At 54.3% G+C, this 18,726-nt stretch overlaps 1 protein-coding gene across 9 annotated transcripts in view; it reads right to left on the bottom strand.

The window, feature by feature from the left end:
• FRMD4A (FERM domain containing 4A) overlaps nucleotides 1-18,726 on the bottom strand; it is a 611,772-nt gene that overhangs the window by 16,155 nt on the left and 576,891 nt on the right. For all 9 annotated transcript variants that reach the window (XM_040451376.1, XM_040451380.1, XM_040451378.1 and 6 more), the window contains 7 exons: nucleotides 15,593-15,715; nucleotides 11,894-12,122; nucleotides 9,266-9,322; nucleotides 6,596-6,833; nucleotides 5,444-5,611; nucleotides 2,402-3,264; nucleotides 604-700 (listed from right to left, as the gene is read on the bottom strand). In XM_040451376.1, coding sequence (XP_040307310.1) covers nucleotides 604-700; nucleotides 2,402-3,264; nucleotides 5,444-5,611; nucleotides 6,596-6,833; nucleotides 9,266-9,322; nucleotides 11,894-12,122; nucleotides 15,593-15,715 — 1,775 coding nt within the window. The remainder of the gene's footprint in view (nucleotides 1-603; nucleotides 701-2,401; nucleotides 3,265-5,443; nucleotides 5,612-6,595; nucleotides 6,834-9,265; nucleotides 9,323-11,893; nucleotides 12,123-15,592; nucleotides 15,716-18,726) is intronic.

Below are 18,726 nucleotides of genomic sequence, written 5' to 3'. Positions count from 1 at the left end.
GAACGGAATTTTGGTTTCATTACTTTGCTGTGCGTCCCTTCTTAAAGATCTCAGGGAACCTGCGCCTGATCCCCTTGGTTTGTGGGTTAAGAGCAAGCAGCTGGAGCCAGGACAGAGAAGGGCTCGGAGCCTCAGGCCCTCTTCCTTCAGACGCGTCCTGATTCTAAGGTGGGGGCAGGGCGAGAAGCAAGAGTAGCTCAGGTCCCCTCTCCCCTTCCTGCCCCGCACCCTGAAGTCCGCCTGAGAGAATCTGAACACCAATCAAGCGCCGCGTGGAATTCTGCCCAAAGCGGTGCCGCTTGACTTCCGGCACCCGCCTTCCCCACGTTCCTGGGACCGCCGCCAGGGTGAAGAGGGAGCCCAGAGAACTGGCCCGTCTGCACGGACAGGGGCGGAAAGGAGCCAGGTGGGAGGTGACAGCGTTCACGCAGCGGCTTTGGGAAGGAAGGGGTTTCCCGGGAACAAACGCTCACGTTTTTGGTGGGTACACCCTTCTGTCAACGAGGATCTTGTGTCTAGGACATCCTTGCCAACCGATGAGGAAAGCTGATCATTCTAGAGGCTGGAAGAAGGGGGGGCAGAAGGTCTGAACAGGGGACTCACCCAGTCTGCCAGGTCAGGATGTGGTGGGGACTGCTTGGGGGCGTCACTCCAATTTCACTCGACGGCGTTGAGCTTCTCTGGCTTTGAGGTAAGGCAGCTGCGGGGGGTGATGCAGAAAAGGGGGGGCCAGACAGGTCCAGTGAAGGAGCTTCTTTCCAGAGATGCTGGGTATGACCCCGTGGCAGGGTCACAGTGGGGGCGATCCCCTCCCCCCCCCGACTTTTGGCCAATTCAGTCTTCTCCAAAGTATCTTTCTCATTAAACTTCAGATACGGCTTCTTAGACCTTCGAAATATGTTTACAACTTCTAAAATATGCTCCCAAAGAGTTACCTCATCACCAGGCAAGTGCTACAGTTTTGACAGAAGGGAAACACTCCTGGTTCCTTGTTCCTGTCAGACTGCTAGTGCTCTGAACAGTTACAGAGGCTCATGTTTTTTAAATGATGTGAGCAACGCACTCATTCGTTCTTTCTCCAAACCCTCCTGCGAAGTCCCGGGCGAGTTTCACTGGGCTTATTTTATAGATGAAGGAGGAACACGGAGAAGGTTCTAGGACCTCCAAGTCCACGGTTTCTTTCATGACTGCCTGAATCACTTTTGTTCTCCTCTCTGGAACCTGTCATTTGGCCAATGTGCCGCCATAATAAACAAATGAGTCACTGGGGGCACGGGGCATAGAATGCGGGAGCCGTGAGGCCTGGTGCGCCCAGGCAGCCGGCCGGTCCCTCCTCTTTGTCCCATTCATCCCAAGGCCCGAGAATCCCCTCCTGTTCCCCAAAGGTGAACCCCATTTTCTGTCCTTCCCGATCTTTATCCTTACTTAACTCTTTCCCATCACAAGTCAGATCCTGACTTGGAATCCCTTCTGTGTGCTGATCACTCTCATTTTATTCTTCTATTTTAAAAAATCATTTTATTATGTCTCAGCTGCCTCCCTTTTCTTTCTCTGTAGTCTAAGCAGAGCCTCCTGCCTGCGCTGCGCACCCCCCCCCCCCCCCCCCGCCGCTGCCCCGGCCCAAGTGTGCTGCGAGCCCTGCAGTCACTGCTGAGCACTGGGGGTGGCTGTCACCGCTGTTCTTTCCCAGAGAAGCTACTAGCTTCTGAAGCAAAGGGTGGTGTTTTCCGCTTTTACTTTTTTATGTTCTGGCACTGCTCAATGCTCTGAGTACAAGGAAAAAAGCCCAATTATGAAAGCTTTAACGGTGTAGTATCGAGGTACTGAAAGCACTTTATAAAAATTCTTTTGGTCACCTCCTAACATCCCTGACATGGGAACCCAGGAGCAGTTGGGACTTTAACCCTCCCTTCCCCCCTCCCCCCCACCAGTCGGTCCCACCCAGGGGACACGGCCCAGTTCCAAGGCTCCAGGACGCAAGGCCATGCCTGGAACAAGTGTCCCCCTGGAAGGGGCCACTCGGGTCTGTAACGTACTAGTGTCTCTTCACCAGGGTAAAGGTGCACCTTTGACTGGAACAAACCCCGAGCCACGTCGGCACGGGGCTTCTCTGATGTCTGTCCTTACAAGAAGCGGCCGGAGGGAGGGTTCGCATCTCTACCTAGGATGCTGAACCGGGGGCAACTTGGCCCAGCCCGCTGGGGAGGGTCGGAGGCGCTGCCCCCTCCCCCCCCACCGGCTCGGAGATCTCTGTCCCCCAAAGCCAGGGCTGGGACGGGAGCGTGTGAAGGAGAGGGGACCCGAAGGCCCCCAGTCTCAGCCGTCTGACAGCCCAGGTTTCTGGAACTAACGATCTCAGAATGTCCGGAGCCCCGCCCTCCCCCCCAAGGCCCCCGCTCACCTGACGTGGCCTTGCACATCTGGGGCATCCTGGTGACCCTGCTGTGCGCCACGAAGGTGCTCTGGGAGGAGGTGCTGTACTGGGAGCCGCTGTCCGAGGAGGTGGAGCTGGTGTGCGACAGGCGGCTGTGCTCCTTGTGCGAGGCCGTGGAGCGCTGGTACCACAGGCGCAGCTCGTCCGAGACGGCGGCGCGGCCCGCGCCCTTGTCGTGGGCGCCCTCGCGGCCCAGCGACGGAGTCCGCAGGATCTGCGAGCGCGACGGCGTCAGGCGGCCCGCGTCGCCCTCGTCGCCGCCGCGCCAGCTCTCCCGGAACAGGCCGCCCGCCGTGTACGAGTTGGACGTCTTGAACTGCGCCTTGACGCTGTAGTGGCCCTCCTGGTCGCTCTCCAGGCTGCGCACCACCACGGGCGTGGCGCCGCCCTCGATGTACAGCGGGTACTCCTTGATGCGGTACTGCGAGCTGGGCTGGCTCTGGCTGTGCAGGTAGACGCCGTGCGCGCCGCCGCCGCGCGCCGCCAGGTTGGGCATGCTGCCCGAGTTCGCGGCGCCCAGCGCGCCCGCCGCCCGCTGCCGCTGCCGCTGCCGCGCGCGCGCCTTCGACGGCGAGTCCTCGGCCAGCGTGGAGTAGTTGGCGTTCATCTGCGCCGGGTAGTAGTGCTCCGAGCTCGAGTGGCTGGTGCAGGAGGAGCAGTCGTCCATGGGGTCGGAGCCGTTGCTGCTACGAGTCCGCGGGGTGTAGAAGTCGGGGCTCCCCGTGTCGTTCTCCGAGCCCAGGAGCTTGCCCTGGGACTCCAAGCTGGAGCTCCGGTGCCTAAAGTGCAGGGCGAGGCTGTGCAGCCGCGTGGGGCTGAGGTCCACCGACCTGCGGGGAGACGGCGGGCGGGTGGGTGGGGGGTGCCCCGGGGAGGGGCGCCTGGGGGGACGGGGTGGGCGCAGGCTCTGCGCTCGTGGGACCCAGGCAAGGACAGAACCCGCCGTCCAGAGCCGCCGGCGAACCGCACCGAGGAGAGCTGGGCGGGAGCCTGGTGGCCCTGGGAGTCCCGCCGGGCGAAGCCAAGGGGCCGGAGGGACCGCAGATCCCCCGACTGGATGCTCGAGTATGCGCGGGGGCGGGACAGCGGACGGCACCCACAGAAAGGTGGCCTCTGGAAAGGCACCCTAATAGCCTGGCTTTTTTTTTTTTTTTTTTTTAAACGGCGCAAAAGGATTCTATAGATGCAAAGAGAACCAGGAGAATCCGTGCCATCAGATGAAATGCCCTCTCTTTGAAGAGCAAGAGAAAGGCCGACTTAGCGCACTTCACAGGGTTCAACCAGATACTGTTAGGAAACCCACGTAGGTTCCCATTCGCCCGGAACTCTCAACTGGGCGGCCGGAGCAGCTAACACTTAAACCTGACGGCTGCACACACTCCTCATGCCACTACTTTGTCTATGATCCACTCTGCTTATAGTCCACACTGTAAACATCCATCAGTGTCACAGGGGTGGACAATGCTAGGACACATGTGACATTCAGGGCGGCCCCACTGGCCAAGTACAGGAGGAGGTGAGCTCCTGTTCTGCCACTCGGGGTAGAACGTGAAGTCCCCACCGAGCGGCTCTTCGGGGCTCAGGCCTCACTTTCCTCTCCACGATCTCGGTCATCTGCTCCGGCCATTCTAGCCCCCCCAGGGGACATGCTAAGTGCAGGCCTGGCCCTGGGCCTCTGACCTTGCTCTTCTCGGATGTATCCTCAGAACTGGCTACCCCATCCATTCAGGTGTCTACACAAATGTCACCTTATTAGAGAGAACTGCCCCGATGCTGTCACTTAACGGTCACTCTTGCCTTTCACTATGTAGCCCCCTGTCCGTTTTTCTTAGTGCGTATCACCACGGGACAGACCTTTTTCTTTCTTGCCACTCTCCCCTACTAAAACGTCAGTCCGTTGAGAGCTGGAGTATGGTCTGTTTCGTTCACTGCTCTGTCCCTACGGTGATACCTGGTGCATACAGGCAAGTGACAAGTATGCTACCTGAAAGAATGAATCGGTCTTGCCCGGCGAGCTCCATCTTATCCTATATAAACCATCCTTGGAGCCACAGTCCCTACGCAATCAGTGCGTATGCAAATCCCTACGCAATTTGATCAAATCAAATGATGGCTTTGGTTGTGCCTCTTTTCAGAAAATGCAGGAGAAGGGGCGCCTGGGTGGCGCAGTTGGTTAAGCGTCCGACTTCAGCCAGGTCACGATCTCGCGCTCCGTGAGTTCGAGCCCCGCATCAGGCTCTGGGCTGATGGCTCAGAGCCTGGAGCCTGTTTCCGATTCTGTGTCTCCCTCTCTCTCTGCTCCTCCCCCGTTCATGCTCTGTCTCTGTCCCAAAAATAAATAAACGTTGAAAAAAAAATTTAAAAAAAAAAAAAAGAAAGAAAATGCAGGAGTGCTTCACACTTCACTTCTGCCAGTTCCTTTTCCTCTTCAATGAATTTACACCCTGAGACATTAAAAAGTCCAGGCCTCAGCGGGAAGACACATGAAGACTAGAGAATAAATATCACCCCCTATCAGTGCAAGGTCGTTCCGTTTCCAGCATGTTCCCTGCTGATCTGGATAGCCTCTCCTGCCTCCATTTTGATTAGGAAAGCTCCCTCCGTGAGGCATCTGGATGCCTCAGTCGGTAGAGCATGTGGCTCTCCATCTCGGGGTTGTGAGTTCGAGCCCCACTTTCGGTGTAGAGATTGCTTAAATAAACAAACTTTAAAAAAATTTTAAAAAAGAGGAAACTCCCTCCATGCCCACTGTTTCCAGAAGCCTGGAGATTTCCCAGGTGACTCCCGGATGTAGACCCTGGGATACGAACGGGTCTCGTAGGTAACAGGGGCTCACCGCTGCCGTCCCGGATTTTTCATCCCGCTTTGCGTTAATGAGAACCTGCCTCACCGGTTCCGGCCTGACCCCAGTTTACCGGTTCTTTGGGCCAGTTTGGGGGGCATTGCCCAGGTTAACAAAGGGAGGTCTGGTCTAGGGATGGAGGTGGCCCAAAGGCCTGGTACACTCACCTCGTGGAATGAACATAGTGGGGACTCCGGACCCGCAGGTCTGGTGTGGACGGCATGCTGGACTGGGAGTTCCAGTGAGGGAGGCTGCGGATGGGGCTGTTCTGGAGGGAGCTACTGCCCCCGCCTGCTTCTGCACAGCTGCCCGTGCTGGGGAATCGCTTGTGAGTGCTGCAAACCAGAGGATGCCAGGCTGGTCACGGCCACACACGACCGCACCTCTTCCCGGGGAGCTGCCCGGCCGCGGACCCCAGCCTTGGTGTCGGGAAAGCTCGCCTGGGTCTGCCCCCCGCCCCCAGATTCCTATTCTGGCTCTCAGCCTTCGCCCCAGTTGTGGGGGGGGGGGTCCTCGGCCCCGACCTGCACCACAGCGTGAAACCAAGACCCTAGTGGGGGCGCCTGGCTGGCTCAGTCAGAAGAGCATGCGACTCTTGATCTCAGGGTTGTGAGTTCAAGCCCCCCGGTGGATGGAGAGATTACTTAGAAAATAAAAATCTTCAAAAAAAGAAAAAAAAAAAAAAAAAAGAAAGAAAACCTCATCAGCCTTGTGCATAAGCCTTGTGCATAACAGGCAGTGGACTGTTCTGTGAAGTCCCTGCCCTCAGCCACAGTTTCTGTTTTCCAGCGGACAAATATTTACCTGTCTGGACAGCCACTGGGAGCTTTAAAGGGTGTAATTAAAGGAAATGAGAAAAACAGAGAAACAGACCAAAATGCCTTCCAAAAATCTCTCTGCAGTATCAGCTGAGTAATGAGCTGATAATGCACGGCTAAGATTACAGCTGTCTGGCCCTGGAATCCTGTTGGATGATGCTGTAGGGTTCTGAACCACTTTGGGATTCCTTGGGAGTAGACTCTCTCTTGCCTTTTCAGAAGGGCGCTGCCTAGGCCTCCCTCGTTAATTTCCGTGTCATTTCACAACATTAAGACCATCTGCCAAGACACTGTGAGGCCCAAACCCCCATTCCCTTTTGCACGACCGATCTGCACCTTGACAGGGTCAGCAGCAGAGGGCGCTGCGAGCGCAGCACTGTTTTAAGGCCGCCCCAGGAGGGAGGGAATAAGCTGGTGCGGATTCTGAAACTTGTGGGTGCTATTTGGGACAGCCCTTTGTTTTTTCCCACGAGCTCATGTGATCTCCCCGACCCAGCTCACCTGGAATGGCCGTGGGAGGAACGTTTCTTGACCTTCTCGTAAGGCTCATCTAAAGAGGACTCACTCCACATTTTGGGCTTTATGGGGGATTTGTCGTAGTCGCTGCCGTGATAGTGCATCTGCCGGAGTCCCTCCAGGGACTGGGGAGGTGGGGGCCTGTTGTGTGACGGTGGTCGAGGAGGGAGTCCCTTGTGAGGAGACTGTAAGGGGGACAGTGTGCTGGTGACCTGAGAGTCTTCTGCACAGAGATGGAGAGAGACGAACTGAGCAAGGGTCCCTCCCACCGACCCAGACAGATCCTCCCACCCCCACCCAACAGCCGCCCCCCCCCCTGCAATCCAGACAGGCGTCCGCTCAATGACCACATTCCACTCCCGCCCCCCACAATCCAGACAGGCGTCCGTCCAGGCAACGAGCGCACCCCATGGTTTCCCCAGTTGCCGAGACAAGTCATGAACCAAACCTAAACTTCAAGCAGCAGCCTTCAATGGGGAGAGAAGTTTCACTGTTGATTAGCTACAGATGGAGTAAAGCCTGAGTGCCAATAAATCCCAACAGCAAATGACTGCTTCATACCAAAGAGCAAAACATAGTCATTAACATGTTGTAAAGTTTTCATTCAATAGACCTTAAGCGTCTAATTTGGTCTGGGGGAATTTCAGCTCCAGGAGGGTTCTGTTGCGTTTGCTTCTATCACCTCAGTGCCTGGAATGATGCTCAATAAATACTTATTAGGAAAAAAAAATGAAAGAAAGTTATGTATGTTCCGTGTCATTATCTGATGGCGGTTCTAGGGATCTACTCTCTCTGCTTTTCTTTGATTCCAGGCTGAGTGGGGAATGTGGTCTGAAAGCCCTAGGAAGACTCTGGAACTTCCTAAGCACGGAGGGGTCAGGATGAAAATCCTGTGTGAGAGCTAGTCAACCATCAGGGTTCCGAGTGAGCAAGGCTGGGAGAGAGACGAGGCAGGGGTTAAGGAAGATCATCAGGGTGGACAACTGGGGGTGGGGGGGGTGAGGGAACAGCAGTGAGCAGTGGGGGAGGGGGGGGAAACTCAGTGCTCATTGTGAAGGCAGAGGGCCGGGTCTGAAGGGAAAAAATACACAGAAGCAAACCCCAAAAGCTCCAACTACCTTTCACTTGGCCCCGCAGTCCATTTACAATTCATATTCTTATCCAAAACCTAATTCTCCATCCCCCAACCTTGAAACCCAGCATCTATTATGCACCTGCCCCTCAAATCAGTAAAGCAAAGAGCCCCCAGGAGGGGCAAGCCTGCAATGGTCCAACTGAGGCGATGACGCCCCTTAGGGGGTCCGGAACACAGGAGGAAACTAGTCGCCATCCATGCACCCACGTTAGCCAACAACAACACGTACCTCCCCCAACTCTTGTCTTACAAAGGAATCTCGCTCAATTGTTGTTCCCTCGTCTGGAGACACTGAAGTCCACAGAGGCCAAAACCAGGCCAGATCTGCTCGTACTAAAAGCCCCTCTCCCTGCTCCCCCGCAGCCTGGCTTCCTCCCCACCCGCAGAACGATGCTGACGACAAAAATATTATGACCTGATTGCTAACAGCAGGGCCAAGACCATTGGGTAAACAACCTGCCAGCCTTTCCCCACATCAATAGCAATTATTTTCATCCTTGCAATTCCCATCATGACTATGTGTCGGGCAGACCTTTTAAGGTTTTCTGTCTCAACAGCCACTCAGCACTGCCCACCTGAGGTTTTCCTAAAGGGCAGAAAAATTAACTGCCACTTAATAGATTTCCATATTGTCAATGTCCTGGCCTCCCAAGTTTTGATTTAAACCCACAGGAACATTCTCAGAGATGGTCCTGTGCCTCGAATTCTTTCTACCCCTGTGTGTGGTGGTGGTGTGGGCGTGGGGGATCAGTTCTGTTTTTCTAAGAATTTCCCAAGAAAATATCCTGATAACCGCTGGGTTTTCAGAGGTCAATGGCAAACAGGAAGACAATTTCAAGGCCTGACGAGGAATCTAAAGGGACATCTTCTCTTTGGTTTTCAAGATTTCTCAGGAAGGTATGGAAGGTTTTTCTTCCCGCTACTCTCAGGCTTTCCTAGTGGGCTTCAATCTTAGACTTGTGATCCAACCAAAGACCATGTCTTTCCTCCAGAAACTATGAATACTCAAAAGGAAACTGCACATGGCATTTAGTTAAAACTGTGGGGAGCCTGGGTGGCTCTGTTGGTCAAGCATTCAACTTCGGCTCAGTCATCATCTCACGGTTCTGTGAGTTCCAGCCCCGCATCAGGCTCTCTGCTGTCAGCGTGGAGCCCGCTTCGGATGCTGTCTCCCTCTCTCTGCGCTTCCCTACCTCGTGCACGCGTGTTCGCTCTCAAAAATAGACACTAAAAAAAAATTTTTTTAATGCGGTTTTGGCAACTATAAAACAGAGAACACCGTTCATGGACCTCACCTCCTACCTCTGGGCCATGGGAAATGCCGAAGTTCCTACAGACCCGAGCTGACGCGGTGCCCACCTACCCCCAAATGGGTGAGTGCTGCGAACCAGGGACTGGCAGGGCACCCTGCTGTCACCTCACCCTGGCTCTGGTCTTCCCACCGGGCTGTGTCAGACTGCATACAGCTTAATCCCCGTTAATCTGTGTCCGAGTTCTGAAGCAGGAAACGGGCAACCTACCATCCTCTAGCACAAGGGCATCTGAGAGGGAGCTGTCTTCACTGGCAATATTTCCATCTGAGAAGAGAAAGAGCAAGAGTCTATGAGTTCAGCCCATCCCTTAGACAAAGACCTACTTGTAAAAATCATACGTCTGGGACCGTCCCACATCCTCCTCTTTCTAATCAGAAAGAACACACGGAGTACAATCAAAATGCTGTTTGGCATTTCCTTTGACAGTCCCTGGGGTGGGTCATTAGCTCATCCCTCGCTCCTGACACCGCGATGTGCCAGTCTTTGTGTATCTGCACTCTTGTTTCACTGGACCCTGCCGTGCCGAGCAGCTTAATATCCAGGATAAAGGCTGCCTGGCCTGGGTAAGCCACATCGTTGTCCCGGCCCGATCTCAGGGCGTGTTCCAACCCAACCAAAGGCAGTGAACTGCTATGTATTTGGTACACGCGAAACTAGCTAAGGACTTGGCTTTGGTCTCGTGGCAATAAATGTCTTCTCCGTAAATTTCTTAAGTTGTTAGTGGTGAACGCAGGCTGCTAACTATAGCTTCTATCTCTTCAAAGCTTATTTTTATAGATACTAGTTAACCATGAGAACGTGCCCAAGAGGGAGCCAGTAAAATAGTCCTCCCCTCTTAACATCTGGGGAAACTGAGGCCACCGAGGGGGAGTAGTTTGTCTGGAGATGCTCTGTTGAAAACGAGCAAAGGTCCCAGTCTGAAGTTCCAAGTTTAGTGTTTTAGCTCTTGAAATAAAACACCAGGGGTGCCTGTGTGGCTCAGTCAATTAAACGTCCGAGTTTGGCTCAGGTCATGATCTCACGGTTTGTGGGTTTGAGCCCCGGGTCAAGCTCTGTGCTGACAGCTCGGAGCCTGGAGCCTGAAGCCTGCTTCCGATTCTGTGTCTCCCTCTCTCCCTGCCCCTGCCCCACTCATGCCTTGTCTCTCTTGCTCTCGGAAAATGTTAAGAAAAGGAAAGAAAAGAAAAGAAAAGAAAAGAAAAGAGAAGAAAAGAAAAGAAAAGAAATAAAACATCAGACTAAGGAACTAAGAAGAACTGTAATTATTCCTCTAATTCAAGCATGGCAGAAACATTTTGAGGCGGTGGCAAAATAAAGTATATTCTTGAGCACTTAAAAACAATGGCTGCAAATTTGCATGAGACCATGTGCCGCTGGGACAGATACTTGTTTAAATGTGAATTCTGCTGTCAGCGCTCACAGAACTGCCTGGGCCGGGCAGGCCGGGAACCAGGCTCTTCTGGGGCCGACCAGTGACAGGTCTGTCCCTGTGGTACCCCTCCCAAACTTGGCTCTGGTGACCGTGCTGGAGGTTTCTGCAGAGCTGGGCCTCCCCAAGGAGGTCTCACAGAGGCCTCAGACGGAGAAAGGCTGGCTGACTGCAGCTCTGTTAAGACGTGGGCAAGCAAGTGACAAAGTCTTGGCCAAGGCCAACAGGGCAGGATGGGGAAAGATGGTTATTCCAAATTTCCTAGAAGAAAGGATTTTTTTTTTTTTTTTACAGTCTCTTGTTTTTCTAAAGTACGAAGTTACTTTATTTGTATTGTTTGGTGGGATGGGGGCAACTGGGGGTCAGAGGCCCTGGTAGAGCCTTGTTTCCCTCATTTGCCCACATTTTAAGGTTACACAATTGTGCTCTACGTATGTTATAAGTACATATGATTTATACGTATGTAATTGTGGTAAAATATACACGCCGTAAAATATACTGTTTTAACCGTTTTTAGCTGAACAGGTCAGTGCTGTTAAGTATATTTACACTACTGTGCAACCATCACCATCCCTTGAACTTTTTCATTCTTCCTAACAAAACCTGTACCCATGAAACACTAACTCCCCATTCCGCCTCCCCCTCTAGCCCCTGGTCACCTCTATCCCACTTTCTATCTTCCCGAAGAAGTACTTTCAACATGCGTAAACCATGAAGGAGTATCTGACGTAGGTTTCAAAGAGTTTGCTGACATAGGAAAGAAGGATTAAAACAGTTTGGGGGACTCAACGGCCGTGGGTGGATTCGGGGGGGGGGGGTTCTTTCTAGCATTTGCCAAATGTAATCACCCGAGCCTCTAAACCCTCCTGACCAGGAGTCGTGACCTCAGGACTCTAGACAATCAGAGTGGGGTGGCCCAGTCCTCCTGGGGTTCGGCTTTGGGACAGGGGGCCCTTGGAGACAGCCCGTCTGTGGAGGACACAGGTTCTGCAGGGGTGCTGGCTCGCAGCGGACCCCAGCCACCCTCTTTCCTTCCAGACACGGGCAGGGTGATCAGGTCCCCGAGGACATCAGAACCTGGGCAGGCACGGTTAGCTGAGCCTAGCTCCCGGTGAGGGCCGATGAGAGCATGTAGCTCACGGCTGCTGGCTCTCCCAGGGCACAGCGGACAGGCATCCGGACAGCTCGGTTTGTGGGATCCTCTTGTGTGGACCTGAACACGCTGTGTTGTTCCTATCTGGTTACCGGGCCTTATAAGCTTCACTTTCTGGACCAAAAATAAGGCACGGGGGGTTAAACAGCTTGCGCAGGTCATGCAGGGAGCCAGCTATGGACCCGCTCTCGGGGCTGGTGCTGGTGCCAGTGTCCAGGGGCCCCTGTGGGGAGCGGGCTTAGTTAGCACTGACCGGCGATGATCAGCGAAGCCCTCTGCGTGGGTTTCTTCCCAGACTTGATGCGGTTCTCGTTGATGGCATTCTCGATCTCCTGCAGCTTCCTCAGTGCGTTCAGATAAGAGGTTTTCCTTTGTTTCTTCAGTTTTTTGCTGACGTTGGGGTCACTGGCGAGGCGGCGGGCGGCCTCTGTAATCTGGGATTGAATGGCAAATTCCCGTTCCAGGCGTTCCAGCTCGGCCTCCTGTGGGAGGGAGACACGGGCTTACACTCAGTGGGACGCGGGGCAGGGGGACCCCGCCTCCCCACCCCTGTCCCAGGGCCAGCGAGCCCTACTCTTTGGGAGACACGCATCCTAGGAAATCAGCAAGGCCCGGGGCCTAGCCCCAACCTCGCCTGACCCTGCAATGGCCCTTCTCCTAAAACCTCTGGCAGCTAGTGCCCGGGGCACCCCCACTTTCGAGACTCTTGGCTCCCGTTACATTTAGGAGACAAGTGTCGGTCTCTCCACTGGTGGCATCATTGAGAAGCAGATTCCCCTGCCGCAGGCGGGGGGCCACCTGCCTTGGTTACCACCATCCCCACTGCAAGGTTCGTGGACACCAAGCCCTCGTGGAAATTCGGAGCCTGTCTGGTTGGCGCTTCTCACCATCCCGGGCAGGGCGTGCGGTGGGTTCACCAACAGGAGCTCACACGTGTGTGACTCCCCACCTCGCACTCGTGCCCTCTGTCTCTCGTATTTTGAGCCCTCTGTGCTGGGACGTACCCTGCTCACCGGGATCTCTCTCGGAAGCCCTTCGTGCCAGCTCCGGCCGTGCCCACACCTGCTTGTTCTCAGCAGCTCTGGGCTGGGAGGTGCGGACAGGGGGGCGCAGCAGCCCTGCTTCGGGGCTCTCTCCTTCCTCCCCTGGGGCACCTCCCTCCGGCCTGCCGGCTGTGGCTGCCAGAAAACAGCCTGGCGGACACAGCGGCTGAACTCCCCGCCGCCTCTCCGCTGCTCGGCAGAGGGGTGTTCAAGTACCTGCCCGCGAGGCCCGGGGAGGCCACACGTGCATCCTGCCCCAGGCGATCCGCAGCCTTGCAAAAACGTGACAGGAAGCGACCTAATCACGTGGGAACCCATCACCACGTCTGTCGGGATGGACAGATCTCTCCAGCTCAGGGCCGGATAAAAAAAGGCTCGCCAAGGGGCGCCTGGGTGGCGCAGTCGGTTAAGCGTCCGACTTCAGCCAGGTCACGATCTCGCGGTCCGTGAGTTCGAGCCCCGCGTCGGGCTCTGGGCTGATGGCTCAGAGCCTGGAGCCTGTTTCCGATTCTGTGTCTCCCTCTCTCTCTGCCCCTCCCCCGTTCATGCTCTGTCTCTCTCTGTCCCGAAAATAAGTAAACGTTGAAAAAAAAAAAAAAAAAGGCTCGCCTGTGGGAGGCACGCACCAGGCCGACAGCCTCCATCCAACACAGAACTCTTAGCCGGATTCATTTCCTGTTGAGGGGAGTGGGGCCCAGGAGGGAGGAGGAGGTGAAGATTACACAGAACTGTTCAGGAGATTGATAAACTCCTTCCGGTTCCTTCCAGGGCTGGCTGCACTTGTTCCCCGGAGGGAGAAGAATATGGAAATGGATTCCCGCCCGGGGTCTTGAAACAAACAAGTCACCGAGGACAAAGGCTGTTCTGTGCGGGTAACTCCTGCTAGCAGCTGCTCCCGGGTGGTTAGGAGAGCCCTGGCCCGAGACCCGCCCCAGTGTGGGAGCCCAGGACGCGCACTCTCGCCCCTTCAGCAGAGACGAGCACAGAGCCGCGGCGCTGCCTGTCCAGATGGCAGCCTGCTGTGTGAACGGGGAGCCAAGTGCGTGGCTGCCTGCTGCGTGAACAGGGAAGCCAAGTATGTTCCCAGGAGAGACAGAGGCAGGACGGAGCTGGGGGTGGGAGAGCTCTTCGCTTCCTAGAATAGCTCTGTGCATGTTCGTGCCAACTTGGGGGTCCTTCCTTTCACTGATTCTGGACTGATCTATGCAGGGACAGGTAAGGAAGACAGGGCTGCACATGAGCTTCTCAGGAAAGGACAGTCCTCTCTTCCTGGACAGTGCGAGGGAGCCACTGGTGAGAAGGCCCTCGGGGCTGCGGGAAGAACAACGGTGCACTCGCTAAGGTGGGGTCTGCTCTTGTAAGTTTAGTGCCAGGCATCTGTCCGGCCTAAGGGCACGGCAGTTCCTCAGGCAATCCTGCCGACAGCTGGATTTGAAAAATGCCCAACCAGGTGGTCTCCTGAATCCCACCCACCCTCACCCCCCACCTCGTCCTGACCCCGATAAAATCCAGGGCCTACCCACAGCCATGCATCTCCACTGTTTCCTCTCTGCTCAGCAACTCTTGGTCGCTGAGCACGATTAAGCAGGTGTTAAGTAGCAAGTTAAGTGTTTCTCAGGCTCAGAGATGTAAGGATTGGGAAGTTCATCTTCTGGAAGAGCAGCTCGTGATGTGGATGAAGCTTCTGATGTGTCCGCCAGTCCCCCGGGGACCCGCCAGTGCCAATCTCAGACTGATCCCCTGCTGGCGGCTGCAGGGCACTTGTGTCCCCTCAGGATTCACCCTCACACTCACCCACCGCGGGTGTGACACAAGAATATGAGCCCCCCCCAATCACTTTTTAGAGTCTGTGCATTTAAACACATACGTGGCATTCCCTCCTCCATTGGCTTTGATGCCTGTTCTTTTAAGCCCTCTGTTCAAGAGCACTTTCATCAGTAGCTTCATTCAGAATAAATCTGGGAAGACATTTCCTGGACATGGCCTTGAGGCCTAAAGGTTTGCCTGGCCTTGAATCTCTCTTGGTCTGAGGCTGGATAGCTTATTAACCGGAGGGAGACCCAAGACCCTCCCCCCGCCCCCCTCCCCAGTCCTGACCTCTCCAGCCCCAGCCCCCCACCAACGTTTAGTGCCAAAGAGGATGAAAAAGCAAAGCTTCAGTGGGTCCCCTAAAAGCAGACGAGTGACATTAGGAGGGCCCAGCATCTTGCTGAAAGTCTGGTAGCACTTTCCGCAGCAAGGTGAAGTTAAGGCCACCGAGGGCAGACCCTGCTGTCTTTCCCCCCGACAACGGGGTGCCTGCACCCGTTTGCTTCTCTAGTGGTTTTCTTCCACATTGTGCTGGGCTCCCAGTAACAAAGGGTTGGGAGGTCCTTAAAAAGACAGGCCCACGTGTGTGCTGCTGGGATGTTCTCCTAAGCTTAACGTAGCCACTTGTGACAGGCCTATCATGTTCCACACACAACTTCCACAGAAATCAAAATGCTTACTGAGAAGTCCGCCCTGTCTTCCTTACCTGTCCCTGCATAGATCAGTCCAGAATCAGTGAAAGGAAGGACGCCCAAGTTGGCACGAACATGCACAGAGTTATTCTAGGAAGGAAGAGCTCTCCCGTCCCCAGCTCCGTCCTGCCTCTGTCTCCCCTGGGAGCACACCTGGCTTCCCTGTGCACACAGCAGGCAGCCACGCACTTGGCTCCCCGTTCACAGAGGAGCAAGGTAACTAATCCTAGGGAGGGGAGCCCCTCACTGACTAACCAGCTAGCTTAAAAGGTGAGATACCCCGGAGCAAAAGGGAAAAGGCATCTGGCATCAGGGAGAATGAAGAAATGGTTACAGAAAGTCTGGAAGCCCTAACACGTGGGACAAATATGGCTGACGTGGCAGAATCCCACAACATCAAGGACACACCTCTCCTTTGGGCAGGATTTTCTGTTCATCCAGTTTGAAGGCCGTTCCGATTCTTCTGCGAACGATGGGTGGTTCCTCCCCCGGGTCCAAGGGATACTCAATGGGCAGTTTGCCTGTCAACTCCTGCATACGTGCAAGAGCAGGAGAGAGAAGAGAAATCAGAGGAAGGCACGTGTGCACACACACGCACACTTTGGTGCATGGATTCCGTGCACAGATTCGCAACAGTCGCCTTTAGTGATGCACCTAAGAGCTCCTGAAACACAATTTCATGTCTCAGAAAAACTGTAAGAACAGTCCTTTCTTTACAGAACCGATGTGCTTTGGGGCGCCTGGGTGGCTCAGTCGGTTGAGCATCCAACTCTTGATTTTGGCTCAGGTCATGATCCCAGCGTCATGGGCTCAAGACCAGCTTCAGGCTCTGCATTGGGATTCTCTCTCTCTCTCCCCCACCCCCCACCTCTGGCCCTCCCCCGCTCGCACTTTCTCTAAAAAAAACCCAAAAAACAAAAAACCCCAAAACAAACCCAAACAATCCAAAACCAAAACCAAAAAATCAATAGAAACGGATTTCTAGAGTTTCAATAGAAACTGAAACTTTATGTTACTGTCAAGGGCATTAAAAAAGATCTGTTGTGTGTTCTCAGCTCTAGAAATCGAACTGTGTGAGTATGAGGACACTGAATTTAGTTGACAGATCACCACAGTGACAATGATCCTGGCTGACGCTGAGGTCTGTGGATGATTCAGGATTAGAACTAGGCTCCATTGTAGGGATGACGTCTGGGCATAAAGATCAGATTTGAGTCAGTGGCTACTCCACTGGTAGTGCCAGGGCATCAACAGCACAGGGTCACTTCCAGGGACCAGGAGAACGTGGGACGGCCACTGTGCATCTCCACTGCACAGGGTCCGCTTCCAGGCAAAGCCCAGCCCCGGGTTGCCACCCGGGTTGCCAGTCGTCAGTCCATGTCTACAGGGCACAGAGACTCCAGGGGCCGCTCTGATAAGAAGAGCTCGGCTGTCCGTCTGCACAAAGAGCTTTTGTGCAGGCAGCCCAGTACGAGTGGCCGGCGGGTGGGACAGCCCCAGACATGGGACCCCAGGTGTTGACCCACCTTTTTTTTTTTAATTTTTAAATAATGTTTCTTTTGAGAGAGGGACCACGAGCAGGGGATGGGCAGAGAGAGAGGGAGACACAGAATATGAATCAGGCCCCAGGCTCTGAGATGTTGGCACAGAGCCCGACACGGGGCCTGGACCCACAAACCATGAGATCATGACCTGAGCCGAAGTCGGACGCTCAACCAACTGAGCCGCCCAGGCATCTGGACCCACTTTCTAATAGGAGGACTGATCTGGCCTTTCCCCACTGCTATATGTGTGTGTGCATACATTGGAGTGTATGTGTGTGCACTGGGTGTGTGTGTACTGGTGTGTGTGTGCACTAGGCTGTGGATGTGGATGCACTGGGGTGTGTGTGCGACTAGGGTGTGTGTGTGTGTGTGTGTGTATGTATAAGCACAGGCAGCTCCCTCTCCTGGGTCTCTTTCCTTCTGTGTTCAGGCGACCAGGAAATGAACTCTTGGACTTTTAACTCCTCACTGTAAGCGTTTCACAACACAATGGCCAACTACTGAGTATGAAATGCTCTGCGATTTTCTTCCCTGTTTTCTAAAACAGGGAACGTAGTTCAAATGTCTCCAAAGTAGTTTTGTGTTTATTCTGCAACATTTTTATCTGCTTCCCTAAAAGCCTGTCTATAAATAACACAATACACTGGGGGTTCTATATTCTTAGGACTTTTCATTTTTTTACCTTGAAACTTAGAAAAAGGAGGGGAACGTGATTTAACCTGGCCATTTGACTTAGAACCCCAAAGTGCCTGTGGTTTTGCACCAAACTGGATTCAAAAATGAGGCTACTGATTTCCCACCATCCCCTTGAAGGCGTTTGAGTCAAGCCCTTCATTCTCCATGACTCGTCTGATTTCACATGGAACCAGACCCGCACGGGGCAGGGGCTCTTTAACGAGCTGAGCCCTGGTGGAGGGGTCGGCCTGGTTCCTTCTTCTCTTACGCTGCTTACATCCTGCCACACTGCACGGCATTCGGGCCGCCTGGCGCCCCAGCGGACAAACGGGGCTCCTCGAGATGGAGCTGAGGGTGTGTGGTGTGTGTGACACAGACAAAGAGCGGGGCAGTTACTGAGAAAGTTCTCCCGCCCCTTCGCTGCGGGGGAGTCGGGAGACTGGCTGAGCAAGCACAGAAGCAATCTGTTTCCTGAGAGGTTATTTCTTCCACCCAACTTGTTTGCTGGTGTCGACACTCTAAGAAGCGGGAGCTCCGTTTCCCTTATTTTGCTTTTATTTTAAGAGAGACAGTGAGACCTTTATAATGCATGCTAGCCTTGCCCTGACAGGCTTCTCCAATTTTCGGATGCTGATTCCCTGCTGGGTTTAGGGACGTTTCCTTTACTAAAAACAAAACAAGGCTTTACAAATTATTAAATGCAGACAGACACCCAAGCCCATATTTTTTCATTGCTTTCAGCACAGTCTCTATAAAAAGGTTGCTAATGCTAAGACTATCAGGGAGCAGATCCCCTGGCCGGGCCGGCTGCTTTCCAAAGCTTTGCAGTGCATTTGTGTTCATGTGGGTCGGCTTCGAGCAGGCTCGGGTTTAAATCAAGCCAGCGCGCAATTAAGCCAAGATGAAAAGTAATGCGATCTCATTCTATAGCCCCTTGCTTCACTCTTCCTGCGACAAGGCACTGGGGCTGGGAGGGGAGGGGAGGGGAGGGGAGGACACTCGTCAGCTCAGGAACCTCTTTTGCTTCCCATTCCGAACTGTTTCACCAACAGAGCTCTTTGTATAAGGTTAAGCTGAGCACGGTCGCCCTCCCCAGGGTGCCCGCATCCATGTGTGTGTGTACGCACCCCCCCCCCCCCACGCACAGTAATGAATTAAACAACCAACTTTTCTGGGGTGCCCGGGTGGCTCAGTTGGGTAAGCGTTCGGCTTCGGCTCAGGTCATGATCTCACGGTTCGTGGGTTCGAGCTCCGTGTCAGGCTCTGTGCTGACAGCTCGAAGCCCGGAGCCTGCTTCGGATCCTGGGTCTCCCTCTTTCTGCC

This window comes from Herpailurus yagouaroundi, unplaced genomic scaffold (genome assembly GCF_014898765.1).
Source record: "Herpailurus yagouaroundi ecotype Mexico unplaced genomic scaffold, PumYag 203, whole genome shotgun sequence".
In the NCBI taxonomy this organism is placed as follows: Eukaryota; Metazoa; Chordata; class Mammalia; order Carnivora; family Felidae; genus Herpailurus; species Herpailurus yagouaroundi.
The sequence above is the reverse complement of the archived record's forward strand: the minus strand, read 5'-3'. Positions and strand labels throughout refer to the sequence as shown.